This window comes from Nothobranchius furzeri, chromosome 17, assembly GCF_043380555.1.
Source record: "Nothobranchius furzeri strain GRZ-AD chromosome 17, NfurGRZ-RIMD1, whole genome shotgun sequence".
Taxonomy (NCBI): Eukaryota; Metazoa; Chordata; class Actinopteri; order Cyprinodontiformes; family Nothobranchiidae; genus Nothobranchius; species Nothobranchius furzeri.
Genome location: NC_091757.1, coordinates 50,776,576 through 50,800,590, shown reverse-complemented (window position 1 = coordinate 50,800,590; position 24,015 = coordinate 50,776,576). Strand labels below are relative to the sequence as shown.

The following is a 24,015-nucleotide window of genomic DNA, read 5'->3' as shown; positions in this document are numbered from 1 at the left end:
AAGAGGAGGAGGAAGAAGAAGAAAGTAGAAAGAAGAAGAGGAAGAGGAGGAAGAAGAAGATGAAGAGGAAGATAGAAGAAAAAAGAAGAAGAAAGAAAAAAGAAGAAGGAAGAAAAAGAAGGAAGAAGAAGAAGAAAAAAGAACAAGAAGAAGGAAGAAGAAAGTAAAAGAAGAAGTAAGAAGGAAGAAGAAGAAAGAAAAAGAAGAAGAAAGAAAAAGAAAAAAGAAGAAGAAAGAAGAAGAGGAAGAAGAAAGAAAAAGAAGAAGAAAGAAGAAGAGAAAGAAGAAAGAAAAAGAAGAAGAAAGAAGAAGAGGAAGAAGAAAGAAAAAGAAGAAGAAAGAAGAAGGAAGAAGAAGAAAGAAAAAGAAAAAAGAAAAAAGAAGGAAGAAGAAGAGGAAGAAGAAAGAAAAAGAAGAAGAAAGAAAAAGAAGAAGAAGAAGAAAGAAGAAGAGGAAGAAGAAAGAAAAAGAAGAAGAAAGAAGAAGGAAGAAGAAGAAAGAAAAAGAAAAAAGAAAAAAGAAGAAGAAAGAAGAAGAGGAAGAAGAAAGAAAAAGAAGAAGAAAGAAGAAGAGGAAGAAGAAAGAAAAAGAAGAAGAAAGAAGAAGAGGAAGAAGAAAGAAAAGAAGAAGAAAGAAGAAGGAAGAAGAAGAAAGAAAAAGAAAAAAGAAAAAAGAAGGAAGAAGAAGAGGAAGAAGAAAGAAAAAGAAGAAAGAAAAAAGAAGAAGAAAGAAATAGAAAAAAAGAAGAAAGAAGAAGAGGAAGAAGAAGAAGAAGAAGAAAAAAGAAGAAGAAGAAGAAGAAGAAGGAAGAAGAAGAAAGTAGAAAGAAGAGGAGGAGGAAGAAGAAGAAAGTAGAAAGAAGAAGAGGAAGAGGAGGAAGAAGAAGATGAAGAGGAAGATAGAAGAAAAAAGAAGAAGAAAGAAAAAAGAAGAAGGAAGAAAAAGAAGGAAGAAGAAGAAGAAAAAAGAACAAGAAGAAGGAAGAAGAAAGTAAAAGAAGAAGTAAGAAGGAAGAAGAAGAAAGAAAAAGAAGAAGAAAGAAAAAGAAAAAAGAAGAAGAAAGAAGAAGAGGAAGAAGAAAGAAAAAGAAGAAGAAAGAAGAAGAGGAAGAAGAAAGAAAAAGAAGAAGAAAGAAGAAGAGGAAGAAGAAAGAAAAAGAAGAAGAAAGAAGAAGGAAGAAGAAGAAAGAAAAAGAAAAAAGAAAAAAGAAGGAAGAAGAGGAAGAAGAAAGAAAAAGAAGAAGAAAGAAAAAGAAGAAGAAGAAGAAAGAAGAAGAAGAAAGAAAAAGAAGAAGAAAAAAGAAGGAAGAAGAAATCTTTTCTATAGCGCCTCTCAAGATAAAAATCACGAGGCGCTTCACAAAAACAAAAAATGTAAAAACATCAAAAGGAATTTAGAAAGTGAGGAGGATTTCCATTTTTCCCATTTTCAATAGCTTCCTCTTTAAAAAAAAACAAATGTTTACATCATTTAGGACTCATCAGGGCAACGGTGGCAGGAGTGCTCGCTCTGTAACCGGGGGGTTGCAGGTTTGAGCCCCATCTGTCACAGTCGTATCCAAGGACACACTTAACCCACATTGCTGGTTGGTGGTTGTCGGAGGGACCGGTGGAGCCTGTGCTCAGCAGACTTGCTTAAGTCAGGGCAGCTGTGGCTACAAATGTAGCTCATCACCACCAGGGTGTGAATGTGTGCGTGCACAGGTGAATGACCATGTTGTAAAGTGTCTCGGAGGTGGTAGAACCCTAGATGGCACTATATCAAATGGGCCAGCAGTAGAGCGGGCTGTCTGGTAATCGGAAGGTTGCAGGTTCAATCCTGGCTCCCACCAGAGAATGTTGCTGTTGTCTCCTTCGGCAAGACACTTAACCCGCCTTGCAGCTTGGTTGTGGTCAGAGGGACCGGCGGTGCCAGCGTACGGCAGGCCTCGCCTCTACATAGCTCGTCCCCACCAGCGTATGAATGTGTGTGTGAATGGATGGATGACTGACTATGGTGTGAAGCACCTTGGGGGGTTGTAGAAACCCAAGAAAGCGCTAAACAAATACAGGCCATTCAATGAAAGCAGGCCAAATTTTCAAAATACCTTTACGATGGTACCCAGTTGTTATTGAGCATGAATTTTACTTCCACTACGGAACACTTCGTCCAAGGTTCCGATTTGGCGGGAATTTCTCAATATTTCTGGTGAAATAACCATGCAGTAAAAATTTAAAGCGCTACGAATGCCAGTAAACAGCTGTTTACATGAATATGGGATCTTGGAGATTGGATCTTCTCTAAAATGTTAACACATTGGTCTAGGGTTTGATCAGACCAGCTTTCCCTTATTTACCTAAATACCATCTTTGAACAGAAGCCGGTAAAATGACTATTTCTAACTTTGACAGAACTACATTTCAAAAGGGATGAAATCTCTTAAAGACTAGATGCAAACCTGAGAAGCATTGAGTGCGTTTACATGCAGCCAGTAACCCTTTTAAAACCTGAATATTCACAATAACCCGGTTCCGCAGGTCCTTGTAAACACCGCCAAAAACCCGGATATGCTCATAACCGGGTTTTTAAAAACCCGGGTACTACACCTGGGGTAACCCTTTTCTAACCCGAATGTTTGGTCGTGTAAACGCGTACCGGGATATCCCCATCAAAGCGTGTGTTCTGCGCATGCTCTGTTCGCAAGGAATCTCAGTCTTTTGAGTAGCGAGACGTCTTGTATGCGCCAGAACCCCGGAAGTAAACAACAAGTTGGGAGCAAAATGGCGAGTCGCGGCACAACACCACACTTTTGGAGCGACGAGGAAACTAAAGCGCAAACAAACGCGGTCGCTATCTCTTCCGAACTGAGAAACATGTTGTTGTTTTCACGGATACCGGAACGAGAAGAACCGGAAATGATGCATATTGCGTCTGGACGTAGTCCACACATCCTGACGCTACCCCAACGTCCGCATTTAAATCGGGTTATGCAAGTTAGGGGTAACTCTTTCTATTTATGCTTGTAAACGGGTTATTCTGATCAACTCAGAAACCCGAATACCGACCTTAACCCGATCATAACCTGGATATTGGCTGCATGTAAACGTAGTCAGTGAGTCATGTCCCCCTTTGCTTTGACCTTCAACAAATGTAAGTCAGTGGAAAAGTCACATGCCTACAAATGCCATCTCCTGACTGTACATTAACTATGCATTATCCCGATCCATGTGCAAGGTTCATTAGTGTGAATGAAATTACAGCTGGCTGGAAATAAATGTGTGTAATTAGCAAAGGTCCGTCCCAGAAGACCCACACACGCTATACGCGAAGGTAATGGGATCCATTGAAAAGCCATTGTCTGCTCCTTTAGAGCCTGAATATGTCTTTAATGACAAACCAGTGCATCAGAGGCCTCTCAGCGCTCACAAACAGCCTTCTTTAAGGGAAGTGGATCCGTGTTTGAATGAGGAGATGTACGATGGTTCATTCGGAAAAAAATAAAATAAATCTCACTCGATCGTCATTGGTTTGTTGGATCTTTACGCATACTTTGCATCCATAAAGTGCCAAATTGACAATTGTTGTGCTTGTCCAACACAATTACAGAGGTGCTTCTCTTACTTCATATGAACTTTGACCCAGATATATGAGCTGGTCCATAAAAACAGCTTTCAATATTTGTTTTAAATCAAAACTTTAAGCCTAGAGAGATTTTCGGGCGACGGTGGCACAGGAGTTAAGTGCTCGCCCCGTAATCGGAAGGTTGCAGGTTCGAGCCCCGCTCAGTCTGTCGCTGTCGTTGTGTCCTTGGGCAAGACACTTAACCCACGTTGCCTGCTGGTGGTGGTCGGAGGGACCGGTGGCGCCAGTGCTCGGCAGCCTCGCCTCTGTCAGTGCGCCCCAGGGCAGCTGTGGCTACATGGTAGCTCATCACCACCAGTGTGTGAATGTGTGTGTGTGAATGGGTGAATGACTGGTTGTGTTGTAAAGCGCCTTGGGGGGTTCCAAGACTCTAGAAGGCGCTATATCAAATACAGACCATTTACCATTTACCATTTTTAGTACTGCATACACAAAGCACTACTGTGAAAGCCAACATAGCTGAAAGTGAACAGAACTGGGCTCAAACCTGGGACCGCGTGTTTGTAGGTTCACTTTTCCACGCCAGGAAACAACCTTACACTCTTTACCCTTCCCGCTGTGTTTGGGAAGTCACCCGACACACTCCAAACAAGCACACACACACATGCACGCACTCTCACTCACTCACTCACTCACTCACTCACTCACTCACACACACACACACACACACACACACACACACACACACACACAGGGCTCCACCCTTTGACACACTCTCACACACACACAAACACACTCATGATGCCTTCATGCATGCATTCTGGCCTCAGTGACTCCCTGCAGTCAACCTCCTGCTCACAAACAACCCCTCCTCTTTCCTTTTTCACTCTCCAATAACTGACTCCTCCTCTTTTTCCCCTCCCATGACACACACACACACACACACACACATACACACAAACTGCTGTCTAGCCCTGAGCTGACCCGTTGTGTGTACTGACGTCACACACTAGACAAGGGGAGGCATCATTCCAGACAGACACATGCACACACATGCACGCAGGCACGCGCACACACACACACATGCATGCAGACACACACACACACACACAGGCCCCAGCCGAGGGGGAAGCTGCATTCCAGCACAGGCACACATCACCACGCCTGGCAGTGGGAAGCATGGGGAGCGCTCAGCTGTAGCAAGGAGGCGGGGAGGAGAGGAGGTGGATAGCTGTGGGAGGGGAGGGAGGAAGGAGGAGGATGGGGGGGTTCAGAGGAGGGAGGGAGGGATGGCTCTGAGCCAGTGTTCCTCTGAGCTCAGCACTTCCTCTTTCAGCTCAAGCCAGCCGCCAGTTTGCGTAACGCGGCCCGTGCAGCCTCGCTGGCTTGTGAGTAACCCTTTCCTTCCCGGAGTCACTGAGGTCACACTTGCTGTTGTGTTTGCCACATGCCACAGCTCAGGGCATCCGCTTATAGCACTGCCTTTCACGCTTCTACGCTTTCACCTGACAAAGATGGAGGCAGACACCAACATTTACTAATACTTGTGCAAAGAAATGGTGCAATGCACCCATCAAAAGCCCCTCAAATCTCTAAATCTTTATCTTCAAAGCAGAAATGTGATTATTAAAGCTTGTGGAGAAATCTAAATAGCAATTTTTTTGACTGACCTACATATTCTTTTTGCAAAGACCAAATGCAAACAGCTACTGTTGCTACAGCTCTTCTAACCTCCTTAACACTGATTTGATGGGATTACATCACTACAATACAGACATCCTCTATATCTGCAGACCTTCTAACAGCCCGTAGGCTAAAGTGTCTGGTCCACGGGGACGCAAGGCCTCGCGCATCAGAAGCAGCGCCTCTCTCTCCCTAAAAGCCCCAGTGAAAAGTGTCATTGCTCACAGTAACCATGGCAGACACCTTCTAGGGCGATAGGACAGGCCGAGTGAGATTGGTGGGAGAGGTGGAGCAATTTCATCACTTTTAATTTCACTTGACACGATTCCTCCAGCATCCCTCGAGGAGCTGCTGAGCCCATATCAAAGTCCTGTCCTGGATCGTGAAACGCAGGATGCACCTCGACACAGGAAAACAAAGAAAAACCTCCCAAAAACCTCTGGTTAGCCAGGCGGTGGCAGAGAACGTGAATAACCAGGATGAAGAGGAGTAGATGAAGGGGGGGGTGGGGGTTGAACACGTCTCTGCTGAATTGAGGTGGTCGATTTGCTTGCCTGCGGGCTGTTCCTGTAAATATTGACGTTGATGTTAGCACCACTCTCCCAAGGATATGTTATAAAGCGAAGGGGTTGGATTTACTCCGCGCAAACTCTTAAGAGTGTGAAATCACACTCCACGCTTGGCCTTCCCCGAGAATGTTGGGGAGGGGGACAATGAGAGGCTTTCAGGGTGAAGAGCCAAAGCCACATTGGGGAACCGAGCAGCTCCTACTCCTCTCCACATGGTTAAGGTTTCTGCTCTCCAGCTAAAAGCAAGCAGCTGACATCAAAACCTTCAGAGAGACCTCTATTTCCCAGAAACGGCTCTTGTTTCATGTAAATAGCTGCCTTTCATGGGCTACATTGAGATAAATTGCACCCTGCTGGACAAGAGGGAGACAATAACACCCCCCCCCCCCCCCCCGCTTTTCTGTTGTTGTATGTATTGCCATGACGACACATATCTTCCTGGGCTGGTTCCTGTAAGTACGGGTGCATGTTTGCATTGTGTTTATTGGGGCACACGACGTGTGTAGATTTGGGCAAACGCAGAGAAAAGCAGGCAGGTGCGCACACACACACACACACACACACACACGCAAATACAAACACCTCTCTGCTTCTTTGTCGAACAAATTCGAGCACGACTGCACAAAAGCTAACAAAGAACAGCACGTGAGTGTAGCCGAAAAGACAGAATCAGGTTAGAATTTCCTCTAAATGCCATGTTCTAGCAGGAGGCCGGATGACAAGTTTGTTACTAATTGTCATTACAACAACAGGAAAAGCAATCCAACTGTGACAACAGGTTTCCCATTAAAAAAAGCTGGAGGTGAACACATCTAGGAATCAGCTACCAAGTTCACTGACCCTCCTAATACTTTTAATAAGGTTTAAAAACAAAATCAATCTACAGGGTCAATTATGGCTGATAAAAGAAACTCTTTCTACGTTGGTGATTGTCTGTACACCCATGAATCTTCAGACTGTTTGATTAAATTTGCTCAAATTAACATTTGCACAGCTGACCGGTGAATAATCACATCCTTGTGCAATTATGCTGATTATGTCTCACGAGTGACTTATGGAGTGAAGGACTATGTCACCTCTGGGACCCCGTGAATCAAAAGCCAACGCTTCCCTTTTTTTCCTACACATTTTATGATTCACTTGCACTCTGAATTACTCGACATGTCCATTTGGGACGCCAAATTGGTGAGGAAGACGAGGACTGAGGTGGTTTGACCAGAGATCGAGGAGGGGTGGGTGTTACCACAAGATTGTGAGGCCATGTTAATCTGATGTGTGTGAAAGATTCACCTCTCGTTGTAAGTCACCATCCACCCATGAAGTGGGTCAGTGAAATTTGCCCAAATTAGGTCAGTGGCAGTCAATGGGTGCCATCCTGAACATGAGGGAGGATAAAAGAGGAAGGCAGAGCGAAAGTCTGTAAGGTTAGGCGAGCATGACCAAGCAGCTTACGTCAGCTTGGCTTTTACATTGAGTTAATTACTGTTGCACTGGTCCATAAAACATTCTGGTATCTGAATCAGAGCGCATCAGCCCCCCCATTTGGAATCAAAAGGGTTTAGTCTAATGACGAAAGTACTTTAAAGGGACGTGAAATGAAAGTTGAACTCACAGCTTTTTATCTGTGAATTCAATGCCGTTCGGTGAGTCTCAAATAAAAATTTGGGCATCTTACTGTAAAAAAAATACACCATTAATGTAAAAAAGAAACTCAAAATGGCAAATTATGTTCACAACTGGAGTCAAACCCAGGACTTCTGCATGAGAGTCAGACATGTTACTAGAGCCCTTTTCAGATAGACATTCTGGAACATTTGTGGACAATTCAATCCGGTTTTTAACCGGAACTGTGTTTTCAGACACACCACTTTTGTACCTGAACTTGTCCTTTCGGCTGCGTTCACACAGCAGGGAAAAGTTCCAGATGTCTGACGGCGGCGGGGGGTGGTGGGGGGAGAGAGAATCAGATTCATGTTAAGAAGAAGAAGAAGAAAATATAATTTCTATAGCACCTCTCATGATAAAAATCACGAGGCGCTTAAGCATAATTCTGCGCACACGAAGACGCATAAGAGACCTGGATGATGAAGCTCAATGGTTAAAGGAATCACTGAAGCGGTGTGAAGCTCTCCGTCGCGCGTCTAGGCGGTACCGTAGGAGGCGAGCTGCCGTGGTTCGCCGCATGCTACAGCAGCGAGCTATCTAGGTGCGCACAGCGTCCCCCGGTCCCCTCCTCCTCCCCCTCCCCCTTGTCCGGAACTTTACCTCACCAGTCTGAAGCAGCCACCCTGTCCGTAACAAGTCCGGACCTGTTACTAGGGGCTTCGTCCGGATAAATTCCGGAACACGTTATCTGGATGTTTGTATTCAGACACAAACGTCTTACGGACAGAGTCCGGAACATTTCCGTTTTTCATGGCCTGTCTGAAGGGGGCTTAGGTGAGCTAAAGCGCCAGTGACATTCAATGTATCTGTAGCTTTTATATCCTTGATGACAGCTGAAACAACGTCAATCCAAAGAACGGTTCGGAGCGAAAATGGCTATTTTGTTGCTAATTTGCAGGAAATATCTAGAAGAAAGTTCTACAGAAAGTAGCTAAGGGTCCTCAGAAATGTAGCTAGCTTTGTCACTAGGCGTTAGGAACAGCGACAAAGTGGAACTACCTCTCTCTCTGCTGCTAAAGCTACGGATAGCAAATGCTACGGGCTATGCCTGAGCGTGAACGCGCATGAAGCAGCCTGCTCGACCCGAGCAGCTCTCTTTTTCTGTGATTTCACAGAAAAACAGGCAATCACAGTAAAAATGCCAGGACTCATTCTACAGGACCAGGGCATTGCAGGATAATGTATGAAGAATAAATTTATTATTTCTATACATGTTTTGGCTGTCAAACTTCCATAATGTCCCTTTAAAGTACAAAGTATCTGGAAATAAAACTCCAAAACCTAATGTCTGTTAACTGATGTCTGATTAAACGAGTGCTCCACATAAAAAAAAAAACAAGTACAAAACTTGGCCTTTAATGGTATTAATGTCTGTTGTAGGGGCCGAGCTTCATCCTCAACACACTCAGAGCACTGACTGATTGCACAGATGGTCAACCTTTTTCCACTGAAGTCAAATCCTTCTGTCTGTTGGCAAAATATCTAACGAAACACCAGAAAAATCAAAGTGCTCATTGGATGCATCTGTTTAACTTTTGGAGTCAACCAAATCTAAGAGGGTCATCGTAGCCAACTGACTTTTAAAAAGAAAATCATGGCTGCAACGTTGTCAGTTTTCCAGCAGCTGGATGGAAATTTGTTTTCTACGTCAATCAGGAAGTCATTCACAACAAATCGTGGTTATCATAAGACGAGCTAGGCCTTGGGGTGTTTTTTCTTCTAGGCCATCTCCTCTCGTTTTCAAGAATCCTGATTGAGAATAGCTGTGGTGCATTGTTGCCAAAATATGGGCAAGAGCGGGGATGTTTGAAGTCTGTGTCGCATTGTGATTTTCTTTCATCAGCCCACAGCTGTCAGTCAGCAAAGGAACATGTGACTCAAACGAGAAAAATGACTTCTCTGAAATTTCTTCTTCAACTGTGTACTGTACATCCCCCCCCCCCCCCCCCCCAAAATATATACCACCATCAACAATCAAAAACACGCAACAAAGACGACGAGAGTAACAAATGCTGCACAGGGCTTAAAACAGATGGGAATGAGTTAAATAAGAGTCTGTAAAAAGATTGTGTTGACTGACTGTTTCTTCTCGCCTGGGCTCCACAGTCCCACTTTTAACGTGCATCTCAGTGCAGCTGAGGGGCACACTCTGAACTTTCGTCTGTCAGCCTTCAGTCACTCGTTTCTGTACTTGGACGTCAGAAACGAAGACGATTTCTGACATGTGTCTTTTATGCACACTGTCTGTTCACAGGAGCGATGGCAGAACCTGGGCCTGCACCTAATCACGCGAGCTCGCCTTCTCGCTCTCTGACAGCCGTAGAGGTCGGGGAGGAGGGACAAAGGCTCCCTTCCCTGGGCGGCGATCAAACTTGAGCCCCCGGCTTGTCTGGAGAAGTGACAAGGCCCATTTCCTCCTTTCACTGCCTTTCCCCATCCTCCCCCTGCTGCCAATCATGTGTCATATGCTTCACACTCTCGCTGGATTCATGCCTTTGAGTGCTGAGCGTTTGTGCTGTTGTGCTAGGGCTGAGTCTGTCAACGCAAGTTAAAGAGATGCGGGGAAATGGAAGTAGGAGGAAACAAAGAGACACATGCGGAGTCGGGGAGCTTTGCAGGAAGCGCAGAGCCAAAATTCACCAAATGTACAAGCCGAGTGTTGCTTTGAGTAAAGCGAGTCCCAGTGAGCTACAGTGATTAGTCGGAGAGAGAAAGATGCTTGGCTACAGTGGCTAGCTTTTGGAGCCAGAGAACTGAACTGCAGCCAGCCTGGATGAGGCCTAAGTCCAGATATGCTAGGACAGAACCAGAGGCCCAGCTACAGCCTGTCAAAGCAGGAAGGAGGGGGAGGGAGAGTAAATGAATGAACAAAAAGTAAAGAGGGGAAATAAAACAGAAAATAAAAAGAGATGGGGGCAGGCTTGTGGGATGGGGGGGGCTTTTGAGGCTTTTCAGCCACACGGTGGGATGGAGAGAGCCGGTTGGAGTGAACCATCGAGTCAGGCAGAGCTGGAGCCGAGGCTCAAAGGCAGGGCCAGGGCTGAGCTGGGGCTGCTGAGAGAGGAGCCAGGGCTGCAGGCCAGAGGGGGGGGGGGGGGGGGAGCGGTCGAGAAATGGAGGAGGCTGTGGCAGAACTGGGGCTGGAGCCCAGGCCAGAGCCAAAGTCAGGGGCCCCAGCTTTAGATTTAGTCAGCTGTTCCCCTGGCCAGCAGCTGGAAGGACATAAAGACAGGATGGGAGGGGAGGGGAGGTAGCAGGGGGGGAGACGGCACGGAGACTTTCAACTGGCAGTGAGAGGAGATGGAGAGGAGTGAGGAAAAAAATAGAACAGAGATAGCGAGGAGAGCGGAGGAAGGAAGGAGGTGGAGGTTTGGAAAGGGGACAGTGGAAAAGCCATTAGATTCCTAAGAGAGTGAAAACAGCGCCGAGAGCAGACAGACTGACAGAAGGTGGTTAAGGCTCGCTGGCTTCACAACCACCCCTCTCTTCCTCCCTCCATAATTCTCCAGCTCTCTCGCTCCTTTCTTCCCTCCATCCAGCCGTCCATCCTCCCCACGTTCCGTCACTGGTGAGCTATTCTCTGGCTGCTGCCTCTTCAGCCAGTTGTGCCTCAAACACAACAGCCCTGCTTTTCATTACAGGCGACCTGCAAGCTTGACCCAAAACACGCACACACACACACACACACACAGATCCCAAACAGGTGCCCGCACTCATGCACGGAGCAGCAGAGGCACTGAGGGAGGAAGACACACGGGGAAGGACAGAAACAAGATGCAAAGAATAAGGAAAATGTAATTAAATCTGAACACCACACACTGCTTCCATAAGAGATGAGCAACGTGCGAGAGAGTGAAGGGTAAAGGTTCGCTATAAGGCAAACGCGCACGACTCACTAAGCACTTTGCAGCCCATTATGTTCTATTCAGACTGACCATGCGTCTGGGATAAAAGCATTTAGTCGGTGCCTTGCTAAGTGACTCAGCACTTGGAGCCCTTGCAGGTGGATCCCCTTATAACCACAACGCAACGACGCGTTGCATATCAATGAAGTGGTCCACTCGCTGTAAATGGTTCCCTTTGGCCTGCGTGTGTTTTTCTGTGTCCTACACCGCCCACATCACCAGTTTCTTTAGCAACTTCCCAAAAATGCAAACGGAATTCGCTGCATCCGCTCTTCCATGTGCGAAGCTCAATCAGGACCGGTATTCACCGAGGCTGAACGTTAAAGGAGGTTTAGGTTTTAAAAGACCACAGATACAACAGAGTGCAGATTTCTTCCATGGACTTCTCCTGAAAATGAGTCGTTTCTGCCACGGCCGACTCGCCTCCTCTCCTCCCTCTTCTCATTTAGCGTTGTGACGGGAGACAGCTCCCCTCCTCCTTCTATTGCTTCCTCTCCATCACTCTCTTGTCTCTCCATCGCGCCACCTCCACCCATCTGCCCTTTCCTCCCCGCTCTAGCTCTCCGCGGCTCTATCTCCCCCTCGGTGGTGGTTAATGGCACAGGGATCCAGCGCGGAATATAGATCAGTGGGAGATGGATGGGGCACCAGGAGCTCCGGCCAGTCCCGTAGGTCCCAGACCAAAGATTAACTAAATATTAGCTGACAGGAAGAGAGAGGGGCAGGGACACAGCTGCAGCTGCCAGTGCCACTGCTGGCTAAACAAACGGCAGAGGCTGTTTTTAACCCCCCTTTGCTCTTGGGATGAGAGACAGGCACAGGCGATAAACACACAAGAGATGTAAAAATACACAAAGCCCGTCGAGGCAAACACACTGCCACGCACGTTCATGCTATCAGAGGCACCCCGGGAGAAGAAGTCCACTAATCACATTCTCTCCTCCCCCTCTCTGCCCTGCCAAGGCGAATGGCGAGGGGGAGAAAAAGAAATAAATCTTTATTAGGCAACGTGTCCCTGCTTTATCGATCGCTTGGCTCCTTCCGTCCCCTTCTCCCACTCAACCTCCCCCCCACTATCTTTCCCCTCCTTTTGTTATTTTAGGCGTGTGTCTGCCATCCAGTTCAATTGAGTCAGGGTGTACATCAGAGAGGACCATTACCCGGGTCTCCCTGGGCTGGGGCTGTCACCCCTTGTGAAGAGGGGTAGGGGTGAAATGATGTAGCCACCCAGGAGGGACAGCTAGCCGGTGTCGGTACAGGATCGGCTCGGGGTCCTTCGACTGCCGATGACGTCAAAGTACGGCAAACCCACTCGGCCAAAAATAAACTACACATCTATACTGTTGGAAAGAATTTAGCAGTTTCATTATTAAAATAATGTTTCTTACGACGTAAGTTTGTGTTTATAATGGTATTTGTAAAATAAAACACTATATTGTATTCATAATGTTGAACTCCTCTTTGAGCACATCCCTTGAAGGATCATAGGTATTAGCAACACCTGTGAAATAGAATTTGCGGGAAAGAAGTGTGTCCCGTTTATTGAAGTATTTTGTGTTTAGAGTTTTTGACGTCTTGTCCATGCGTAGTTCAGCTACGCTCATAGCTGCTAGCCAAAACTCTCGAGTTAAAAGTTTTCTGGCTTTACTAAAATACCTGTCTGTACTTATTTGATTGATGGTAGTTTTACTTTCTATTAGACTCCAAATGTAATCATTTGGTACGTTTCTAATTCATAATTTGTAGTAATGTAATCGGCGATATTAGCATTAGCATTCCTATGGGTTTTTCCATGTATATTAGCATTGCGCTAACCACTCGCTGCCAAATTGCAGCCTTTGCGATTAGAAAATCTCCTTTTGTCACATCGCAATTTAATTGCACATGCAGTTAATCGTTCAGCCCTAATATACATGCAGCTCTATGCTAAAAGTGTATTATCAAAGAGGTAATGATGGATTTCTTTGTAAAAGTTGTCCATCTTTCCAACAGAAAAATTTGCACCTGGACCAACGTAACGTGATTGCGTAATTCCGTAAGGTTCATGTTCAGCCAATCAACTACTTAGACGTCATCGGCAGTCGACGGACCCTGAGCCAATTTTGCACCCGAGCAGATCTTGTACCGACACCGGCTAATGGCTAGCCAGACAGCCAAGCAGACGGATGGCAGGGTTTTGTATTAGCAGAAGCACCGATGCCAAGTCGAAAACATCTGATCTCCAGCCAAATTCACCTTTCGGGAAACCCTGTAGGCTTCATAACATGGCAAAGATACAACGGGAAGGCACAAAATGATGCCCTTTATGTGAAAACTTTGAAGAAATCAACCCCAAATGACAAGAAAGTAAAAACAGTTAGGCATTTGACGAAGACGCTGAACTCGATTCGCTTAATTGATGTCAGGGAGTTTCACATTAAAGCAGAACAGCTGAAAAACTCTGGGAAAACAGTTCATTTCGGATCATTTAGCCACTTCAGTGAAAGACACCACAGGAAATAGGCCAAGTCCTGATTCTTTCTTAATTCTATACAGCGGTAAACAGATCCAAATGTGGAAACGGCAACAGCCCCCGAGGTCTGGATGAAGGCTGCTCGCACCGAGGGCAGGAGCTAGCAAGGCAGCTAGCCTTGTTTTTTGGAGAGCGGACACGGGGTGCACCGTGAAAACATGCTGGATCTGAATAGGGGTCGTGTAAATACTAAGAGTTGCTGTTGCGTGGTTTGCTAAATGAAACTGAAAATCAAGACAAGGAGAAACGGAGACCACGAGAAATCGTAAACACAAGAAGGGAGCGCAACAACGGCAGGGAGGTCGGGGATGGAGCAATAAAGAGAAACAAAAAGACAACAACGTGACAAGAAGATGAAAGAGGGAAGCAAAGGGCACGCGAGGAAGCAAGGAAAGAGAGAAAAATGTCCTTAAAGACAAAACTCTTTAGAAAGGCAAACCTAATTCCCTCATCAGTTGAAATCCTAACCCTCCTTCCCTTAGAGTGTCTCTCGTTCTCTTTGTCTAAGTCGTTCTCATGCCTGGAGAGCCTTTCGAGTTCTATTCAGACCAGCTCTGCAACGGAGCGATGAATGCGTGTCTCACATGCCACACAGCCACGACATCGTTGGACCAGGCACAGCCAGAGGCAGCTTCCACTCTCAGGGCCTCCTCCTCCACGGTACAAAGCTCACATGGCACTTGAGCTTGCCAGGCAAGAAAAGAAGAGACGGAGGAGGAGGGGGAGGGGGAGGGGGCAGAACCCATACCCTCGATCTGGCTCGGATTCCAGATCGTTCCACATAAGGGCAGGGCACACTCTTTGTCCTTTGACAGACCCAGCTCTCAGGTGAGAAACGGCTTACTGGGATGTGGAAAGCGCACATTCAATCATGCAAGTGATCTTTGCCTTTGGTCATGTGCAATTAATTGGAAAACAATAATGTAGGCACGTGGGGGGAGGGGGGGTCTGTCTTTCAAGCAGAGTAATCAGCCACTGGGGGGGGGGGGGGCAGTCTGACCAGATTGACCTCCGACTTCTGTAAATCCCTGTGGGTCAAGAGAGGAGGTCAGCCTTGGGCCAGCTCAATAATAGGTGGAGAAGCCAGTCAATGAGTGAACACCTCTATCAGTGTGTGTGTGTGTGTGTGTGTGTGTGTGTGTGTGTGTGTGTGTGTGTGTGTGTGTGTGTGTGTGTGTGTGTGTGTGATAAAGGTCAGCAGCAGGTAAACGCTGTTTGTTCCAAGGCGCCTCGTCATCAGTGCCTTTGGGAATGTGATGCAAGCTTGCGTCTTTGAGCATATGTGTCTTCAGCAGTGGAAACGAGATAGGGTGGGAATGATGACAGACCGGAATGTCATCCGCCCTCATATCATTAACATAACTCACCTTTATTCAGGCTGACACACTCAGCCATAAACACCATCACCATGCGCCATTAACTCTCTCTCTCTCTCTCTCTCTCTCTCTCTCTCTCTCTCTCTCTCTCTCTCTCTCTCTCTCTCTCTCTCTCTCTCTCTCTCTCTCTCTCTCTCTCTCTCTCTCTCTCTCTCTCTCTCTCTCTCTCTCTCTCTCTCTCTCTCTCTCTCTCTCTCTCTCTCTCTCTCTCTCTCTCTCTCTCTCTCTCTCTCTCTCTCTCTCTCTCTCTCTCTCTCTCTCTCTCTCTCTCTCTCTCTCTCTCTCTCTCTCTCTCTCTCTCTCTCTCTCTCTCTCTCTCTCTCTCTCTCTCTCACACACACACACACACACACACACACACACACACACACACGGTCGAAGACACAGAAAGACTAACGTTACTCTGTTTTGAAGATATTTGAAAGCAATTTAAAAGTCCAACCTAAACATAAAGTTTGGATAAACATGTCTCTTTAGAAAGTTTTTAATGGTTTAATCACTCCAAAGCTTTTTGGCTCGTGAAGGAAAACAGCTGTTGTCCAAACCGCATGAAGAGAATTTGTTCGGCAGAAACATGCAAAAGCCCACGTGTAGCCTTTGACAGACATGCTTATACTGTTTGACTTTTTTATGAAACACACATTTCTGCAGAAAGCAGCTGAGCATTCTGCTTATCTCAGCATCCCATTGGTGCAAAGAGGAATTCATTTAACTTATAAAAAAACAAAAAGCAGAAGGGAGAGTCAGACAGGAGAATGCTGAGAGCTGCATTCCCTCGTTGTTGTTATTGCCAAATCGAAGTTAGAAGGGCGGCTGGTAATAAAGGTCATTAAACGAAATTGGGGGGGGGGCACGTCTCTTAATAGGGGCCTTGTGGATTTAGTAGCCTTTCTATCGTCTACTCCCTATGCTTCACTCTCTGACAGAGGCAAGAGGGGCAGCGGCTCTGTGGACGGAGGACTGGATTCCTAGACAGTCAGCCAGCCGAGGAGCTGTGCTGACGCACACCCAGCAGCCACAGTCTGGGACAGAATACAAGTCTGGCTGTAACGGGGATGGGGGCAGACGTTACAGAGACCAAGCTTTATTACTTTAGCTGGTTTATTCAAACAAGGACCAACGCACACTGCCCTTCAAGGCTGTGAGAGCGTGCATTACCATTTACGAAGAAGACGTTTTCTGCACATTAGGTGCAAACGCTGGTGCTGTGGCAAATGCAAGGCAGCTAGGTCTGGACCCGGGAACGATGATTTAAGAGGGTAAGGGAGGAAACGGCTATGTCTAGGAACCAGGAATAGCACTGGGATGGGCGCTGGCTCCAGTCAGGTGGACGGACTGGGTGGAAAAAAGGCCCACAGACAGACATTAGTCCTTGCTGGAGATGCCAGGAATGTCTAATGCTACATCTTAGGTCGAACACTAAAAATGTGAAAAGCAGACGACAGCTACAGATTTTGTTTTTGGTCAAATGTGGAAATGACTTGTTTAGAGGTCCATTTTTTAATTTGAGTGTGTTGAAGTTGAGAAGTGATATAGAAGCAAGCTCCGTGGGGAAAAACTATCCCAGATCAGGATGGCACGGTTGTGGTAAGAGTATGCTCTACTGGCTCCATTTTGATGAATAGCCACGCTGAATGACCACTCTCGTTTAATGCAACAGAACATTAGTTCTGGGTCAAAATGAGAGTAATACAAACATGTCTGATGTACAGCAACCCCGACCCCGAAGGAATACTGTACCAGAAACAACAGCCGTGCTAAACTGGACACAGTTTCACTTATAAAACAAAATCTTTTGTCAAACATTTGCTCGGACACATCTGCCTGAGTGGACACGCTTCCATACGAAGCCACGCCGAGTTAAGAGTGTTTCCATTACGCAACAGCTGAAATGTATCCTTTGTCTTTCCACACGGCCAACATAACCGGACAAAGACCTGGAATCTGTTTCTCTCGTCTTCTTAGATTATATACACACAGAAGACAAGTCATCCAAAGACTCTTCGTATCCCTGCAGTCGGTGCCCCCCTCTCTCTTTCTCTTAGACAGCCAGATGTTTACACTTGCTCTAGGCTCGGCCATGTTTCCATGACGATACAAGCTCAGGGTTAGTCACATGCCTAAGGGAAGACCGGAGGCACCAGATCCTGGATCAGATTGCTCCATCAACACTCTCACCTCGATGAACCGTCCACAGATGGTATCAGTTCACCTAGCTTTGAGGTTGGCAGATTCCTCTAAAATGATCTCTTCGTTTCAAATAAAACGCACCATCCGAGCCACAGCGTCTACCCCGTCAGCATTTCCCGAGTCCTGAATAACGAGTTAAAGCCTTTCAACAACAAATTTGCTTTTCCACGCAGCAACAGCGTGTTTGGAAGTGCCCCGTCTCCTCGTCTCTGGTGGTAGGCATGTGGGCTCGTTCTCGACGGGCATTGTAAAAAGATAAAGGAACACTCCAACCTAACAGGGAAATAAAACCAGATCCACCCACTTGAAAAGAAAACAGCCCACACACAAACAGGAAGAATAAGCCCTCGCCCACCGAAAACTCAGCAGAGCCCGGCAGCATCTCCAAGGGGGACGTGTTCTTGCAAGATTTACATTTGGCAACCTAAAAATCGGCGCCTCTGCGGACAAAATGCTTTAAATGTCAACGTGGGTTCTTGAGAAGCTTTTTTGAAGGCATTGTAAAGAATAACCGAGTGTGTGAACGAGTGTGTTCCTTCACAAACACGTCGGGTGGAGCTTTAACTTTCAAAGTGGCACAGACTTCTCCTTGGCATTTGGCTTACTGCTTTATTTACCCAAACAATAACTCCACAGTGTGTGTTTTTGTTCCAGGCCGTTCTTTTGTTGATGCTGTGTGTGTCGTGCCACAATGTCAAGATATCGCCACAGTTTAGTCTGCACGCCAGGAGCTTACTGTACATAAGACGCCACGTCAAATGGCACGTTGCCCTGCAGCTTCTCTTTTTAAGGGGCTTTTAGACGAGTGCATGCAATGAATTTATACATGTGCAAAAATAAACGGCCAAATAAAGAAGTCGTGCGGTTGTTATTTCACCATTTTGTCGGCATCATGATGAAAAAGAGGGCGAAGGAGAGTAGATGACGCAGAAACCTAATTAAGATTCTCCAGAGCGTGAACAAATTAACCTGAGTTATGAGCATGCAGACACTAAAGACAGACACACACATCTACACACACACACACACACACACACACACACACACACACACACACACTCATTTGTCTCCGGAGTAGGTGGAGCAGAGGAGGATGACATTCACACTCAAACAGGCATGACTGCCATGGACATTCAGTGATATTTTAGGCAGGGGAGACGCAAAATATTACAGGCTATCTTCTCCAGCAACACCACCGTGGAAAATACACCAAAATAGTCCGCAGGACACGCGGATCTACTTTCGCTCCACTTGAATTTAAGGCAGCCTCAAAGTGTCCACCTCATCACTCTGATTTGGGACGGCAGCGTGATAAAAATGACGCGGCGTCTCGTGTGAGAAATTAGCTCAACGAGGAGAAGTGGATAAATAGGCTGTAACGTGTAGCGGAGGTCGACATGTGCCAGGCGTAGCTCCTTGAGGATGCGGGGCTCAGGGGCGTGTCCAGGGAGTGGCCTGGGGTAGCACATGCCACCCCTGGAACCTGATTGGCCACCCCCAGGTGCCACCGCACTAATTTACCTTTAAATCGGCTTTTCATTGTCCACAAAAGGCTTGGGGGTAAAACAAAAAAAAAAGCATAACCATTGGTGCCACCCATGCACAAAGTTGTGCCTCACCTTGGCCACCCCATTTTAAAAGATCTGGACACGCCACTGGCGGGGCTCGCCGGAGTGAGATGGTGGTGGTGGTTGTCGAGTTATTCTTTTCTTCATTTTTAACCTCTATGAACAAAGCTTTGTGGGGAAGAGGGAGGGGGCTTAGAAATATGGTGATGAAGGGGCAAACGGAGGAGGAGCACGGCTGTCAACGTTGCGAATAAATGAGCCGGGGGGGGGGGACTTGAACCCAGACTGGAGGGCTGGAACAGGAAGGAGGGTAATGAAGTGCAAACATGCTTTGTCATGCCATGTTAGAACCATAGGATTAGAATTCTATAATTAGAGGACGGGGCTCGGTAATGCTAGCCCTCTTCTGAGCGTGATGAGCTGCTGGGTCTAAACGGCACAAAAGGGAGACCGGGGGAACAGATGCTGCGATGAGAACAGGCAGGTCTGGAAGTTTTCTTTACCGGTAAATCAGGCTCTGCTATGGCACGGCGCAGGCTGACTGACGAGCTGAAGGAGAAGTTCAACTTGGCACGCCGGTGAGAATTGCTGGCATTTCTGTGATCAGCTAGTAACGATGTAATTTTATGTGGCAGACAAGCCGCCGTTGTGGGACTGTTCTCCAAAGCGCCGTGCAGATTTAATCTCATTCATTTAAAGTTTTTAATGTATTATTACACACACACACACACACACACACAGGCTTTTCATGCGGTTTTGGGGGGTGCATTCCTCTACCTGTTCAGCAGGTGACAAATTCATCAGCGGGTCGACAGAAAGGAGGGCGTATGGAGAAGGGAGGGCTGTATTTATAGGCGAGGAGCGGCGAACTGCAAGATAACACTCGCATTCATATATGAATATTTATCCTGAAGCCTGGCATTGGAACAGATGAGCTCGCACGGGGGAGAGAACGAGCCCTCTATCTCACTCTCTCTCACGGTTCCTGAGCTTCATTCTTCACTTTCATACATCCCCTTCACTTGCAATCACCATTTCAATGCCTCTCTTTTCTCTTTTGCATTTTCCACCCACGTTTTCCCTCCAGGCTCCCCCTCTTATTCTTGATATCACCCCATCTATAGCTCTTCCCCTAAAATGCCAACTCCCCCACATTTTATCAATCTCTCCCTTCCTGATGGATGGAAAGAGATGGAGCAACAAAAAAAAGGAGAAGAGTGTGATTAATGTCTTTGAGAAAAAGATAAATAATCACAGGAGACTGGGTGGGGGTGGGGGGGGGGGCTGGTAGTTGGCCTTAGGGGAGTAAATATGGAGTTTTATGGCGGCTCACTTGGGAGAGAGGGAGGAAGGAGAGGAATATAGCGACAGCAGATCCATTCAACTATATTAGCTCCCCCCCCCCTGAACTCTTCACACACAATACCCTCCTCATCTTTTCCATCGTAGTACTGTCTTTCATCATCAATGCTGAACCCCCATCCCAGTGGCAGCTCAGACACACAGGAGGAGCCACACATGCATGTGTGCACGTGCATACACACCCTCACAATTACTCTGCATTTGCTTTTTCCAGGCCAGACCCCGCTGTATGTGTTTGATGGGCCAATACATGTGCTGTGTGATGTGGTCCCCCCCCCCCCCCCCTTACCACCACCCTCCCACCCCATCCTGCCCTGCTTTTTAAGCCCTCATCCTCCAGCGGCTTGCCTGTCCCCTGGAGTAGATTGCATCTTTTATTTATTGTTTGCTCTTCCTTGGCTTGATCTTCCCCAGCGAGAAAACACGAAAGAGAGAAATTCTGGGGCAGAAAAGAAAAACTAAAAAAAAAAAAAAAATGCAATCAGCATAACGTGCCCTGCTCCTGCTGTGTACTCTCCGCCTGTCATTCTCCACTCTCTGTGAGCATGCGGGACGAGACTGACAGCCCATGCAGACGAAGACGCGTCCAGACACATGCACAGTCCCTCTGTGTTCATCGAGCCCCCAACACACACGCATGCTGCTGAAACACAACGCACACGAGTGGCCACAGAAAAACGACCCCGTTGCCCCTCTTCGTCACCCTTTCCTTCCCTCTCCACAGCGTGCACACACACATCTGCTTATTGACGCCTCATACTTTTTGAAAAATCTCACCCAGGGGCAGCGTTCGGCTTCCTGAAGCCCCAAAGGAGTGAGCACATAAATGAGTCTAATGCTGGGGAATCTGCTAAACAGGCCAGAGAGGGGAGGGAGAGCTGCCTGCCTGTCTGCCTGCTCCATGGCTACTATTGTGCACTGCACATTCTCTGAGCCCACAAGAGCTGAAGCCATCTCCACACAGATTCTTTTGAGGGGGGGGGGGGTAGCAAGCCAAGAAGTGAGAGAGGAAAGAGGGGGGCAAGGGAGATGGAGAAGGGTGAGGGAAGGAAGATCATGCATAAAATCTTGTTTACATAATGCATTAAGATTCAGATGAACTGGGGAGGGTAATGGGATTAGGATCCTGAACCATTTCCAAGGGTGGGGAGTCGGATTGACAGCTGAGCCTATTGCACTGACGAATGCAGGGAAATATTCTGGCTCTGGCAAAGGACAAGCCAGCCAGCCAGGCAGGCAGGCAGAGAGGCAAAAATACAGAGCGCCTCTGTTTACTCCAAGGTGTGCAACACAAATCATGCAGCTGAAATATGAAAAAAAAAAAAAAAACATTTTGTCTTTACGGTGCACATAGCTCAGGCTTTAAGTGAAGGTTTGGAAGGCAAAAGAAAGGCTTCAGTGTGTCTCACAAAGGTGTTTGGCAAACAAAATAGAAGCACTGTGGCTTTAAATCACCGTCCCTCCCACCCTTTCTAAATATCGTCTATTTAGCCAGCGGTGAAAAGATATAGGGGGCTTTTGTCTGCGTACCCACTGGTGGGGGCATGGAGAGCTGGAAAGACACAGAAATAGGAACAAAGTCCTAAGCTTCCAATTGGAATTGCTCTGGGTCATTCAGTGCGCACAGCTCAGTGGTTAGAAACAAGAAGTGGGCTACTACTTCTGAAAATAGGCTATTCTCACAGCTATAGGGTAGATCTGGATGGAAATACCCTGCATTGTTTATACCAGGCAGGGCTATGGAGAGCACGCACACACACGCGCGCGCACACACACACACACACACACACACAAGCCCCCTGATAAGTCTGGTATGTCTCCATGGAAAGCGCAAACGGCGCAGGGGGGGGGGTTGGGTGGGACGTTTTTGTTTATTTACATGTTGTTTTCCTGCATTATTTTTGACGCTTTAGTCCACTCACCGACTTGCAAAACGTTGTCCACCCAGCCACCCTCTAGCAGAGTGACACCCCTTAGGAAAGGCAGCTGGGTCTCGTCGTTATTGTCACCGCTAGATCCACTTTCCTCTCCTCCGGCGTTGAAGGAAGAATACATACAGATCTCCTTCTCGCTCCTCGGGAATGACCAATAAACGATCCTCCGCTGGACGGGCTCCGGGATCCTCTCGAACCGCTCCTCCACCCTCTGGAACGGCCACTTCTCCGCGACTCTGCGCGCCGCGATGTCGAGCAACGACTCGGGGTTGTGCGTTTTTCCGTTCCCAGAGCCTCCCGGAGCGGACCCCGCGCCGCCGCACGGGACTCCTCCAGCCCGCTGCCCCTGTCTGCATGCCGGGTTGTAGCCGGGCCGGCAGCAGAGCCGCTTGGCTGGGGGCTGCTGGACTCGCTCGGCCATGATCGCACCGCTTCCAACCTGAAGCGCAGTTCCACTCCGATCATATAAACGGGATAAGGAAGAGAAAAGGGGCACTCTCGCACCGATTGTTTGCCGTACATGGAGAGACTGCCCTTATTTGGGCAGGTGGGCGGTGCTTGCAAATTCCGTGAAGTCCTTTGTGTTGTCGAAGTAACGAGGAGAGGCGGGACCTTGGAGCGCTGCCAGCGCACGAGTGGCGCTATAAAAGGAACTGGAGGCGGAATTCCCGAACGTCGGCAAATCCTTTGTGAAGCCGATCGGGAGCGCGAGGGTGGAGCCCCGACGGGCTTTGAAGTTTCCTTCTTATTTGACTTTAAAGGCGTGGACTTAGTCCAGGGGCGGTCTCGCAGTTTCCCACAGGGGTAAAAGGGGGCAAGAGAACTGACTTTCCCCCCCTTTGGATCCTAAGCCACCACCCCAGCCTCCAGTTTCATCAATAACTGCTCTGATGGTTGTTTTTCAGGCTTAGGTTTTAAAGGACTTTCAGCTGTCAGAGACTGAAAGGCCGTGGGAGAAGGAACATGGAGATATGAAGCGGGACGTGCTTGTCCTCTTTGACCCAAATGACTCTACATCAGTCATTTGGGTCAGCTGTTTTGGCTCCTAATCGGTCTTTGTACAGCAAATTAATCAAATATAGAAAGAGAAAAAAGAGAAGCAGTTTTGAATGAGTAATTAGTAATTAAATGATGATGATCTGGGAGGAAACTCCCTAAAGTGTAACTAAATTAACTAAATTGGAAAACAATTAAGACTCATTCTTTCATAAAAACATCTAACCTAAGATGTTTTAATAACCTTTATAATTCCCAAGCCTTTGCCTGAGTCAATGATCCTATTTGCTGTGCTTTATTCTTTAGACTCTTGTTTTTCAATTAAATGGTAAACATCCCTAAAGAGCAAGTTCACTGAAAGATCACTTGCTTGTTATTCTTGTGAAATAATTGGTCAATCTGAGTGTAAGATATAGACTGAAGCGGAAAATAGTCTTTTACCCCTATTTCCTGCATTAGCTGTCAAAAATTAACAAGGACACGCTCAGGTCAGAAAAAGTCACACAGGACTACATTATTCGGAAAATTAGAAGTCATTGACTCACCCAATATTGCTCATGACCAGGAAAGGCTGTGCTGAAATTTGCAACCAGGAGAGAGCAGAGTGTGTTTTGGCTAGTAGAAGCTAGCTATTAGCATTAGCTGTTCCACAACATGGCAGAACTTCTTCAGGCTTCTTTTATTTGTGGAGATA

General features: G+C 47.0%; 1 protein-coding gene across 1 annotated transcript in view; it reads right to left on the bottom strand.

The window, feature by feature from the left end:
• Positions 1-22,829, bottom strand: part of LOC107394082 (zinc finger SWIM domain-containing protein 6) — a 63,383-nt gene extending 40,554 nt beyond the window's left edge. Inside the window, exon 1 of the mRNA XM_054731784.2 lies at positions 22,314-22,829. Coding sequence (XP_054587759.1) covers positions 22,314-22,746 — 433 coding nt within the window. The 5' untranslated portion in view covers positions 22,747-22,829. The remainder of the gene's footprint in view (positions 1-22,313) is intronic.
• Positions 22,830-24,015: the final 1,186 nt, after the last annotated feature.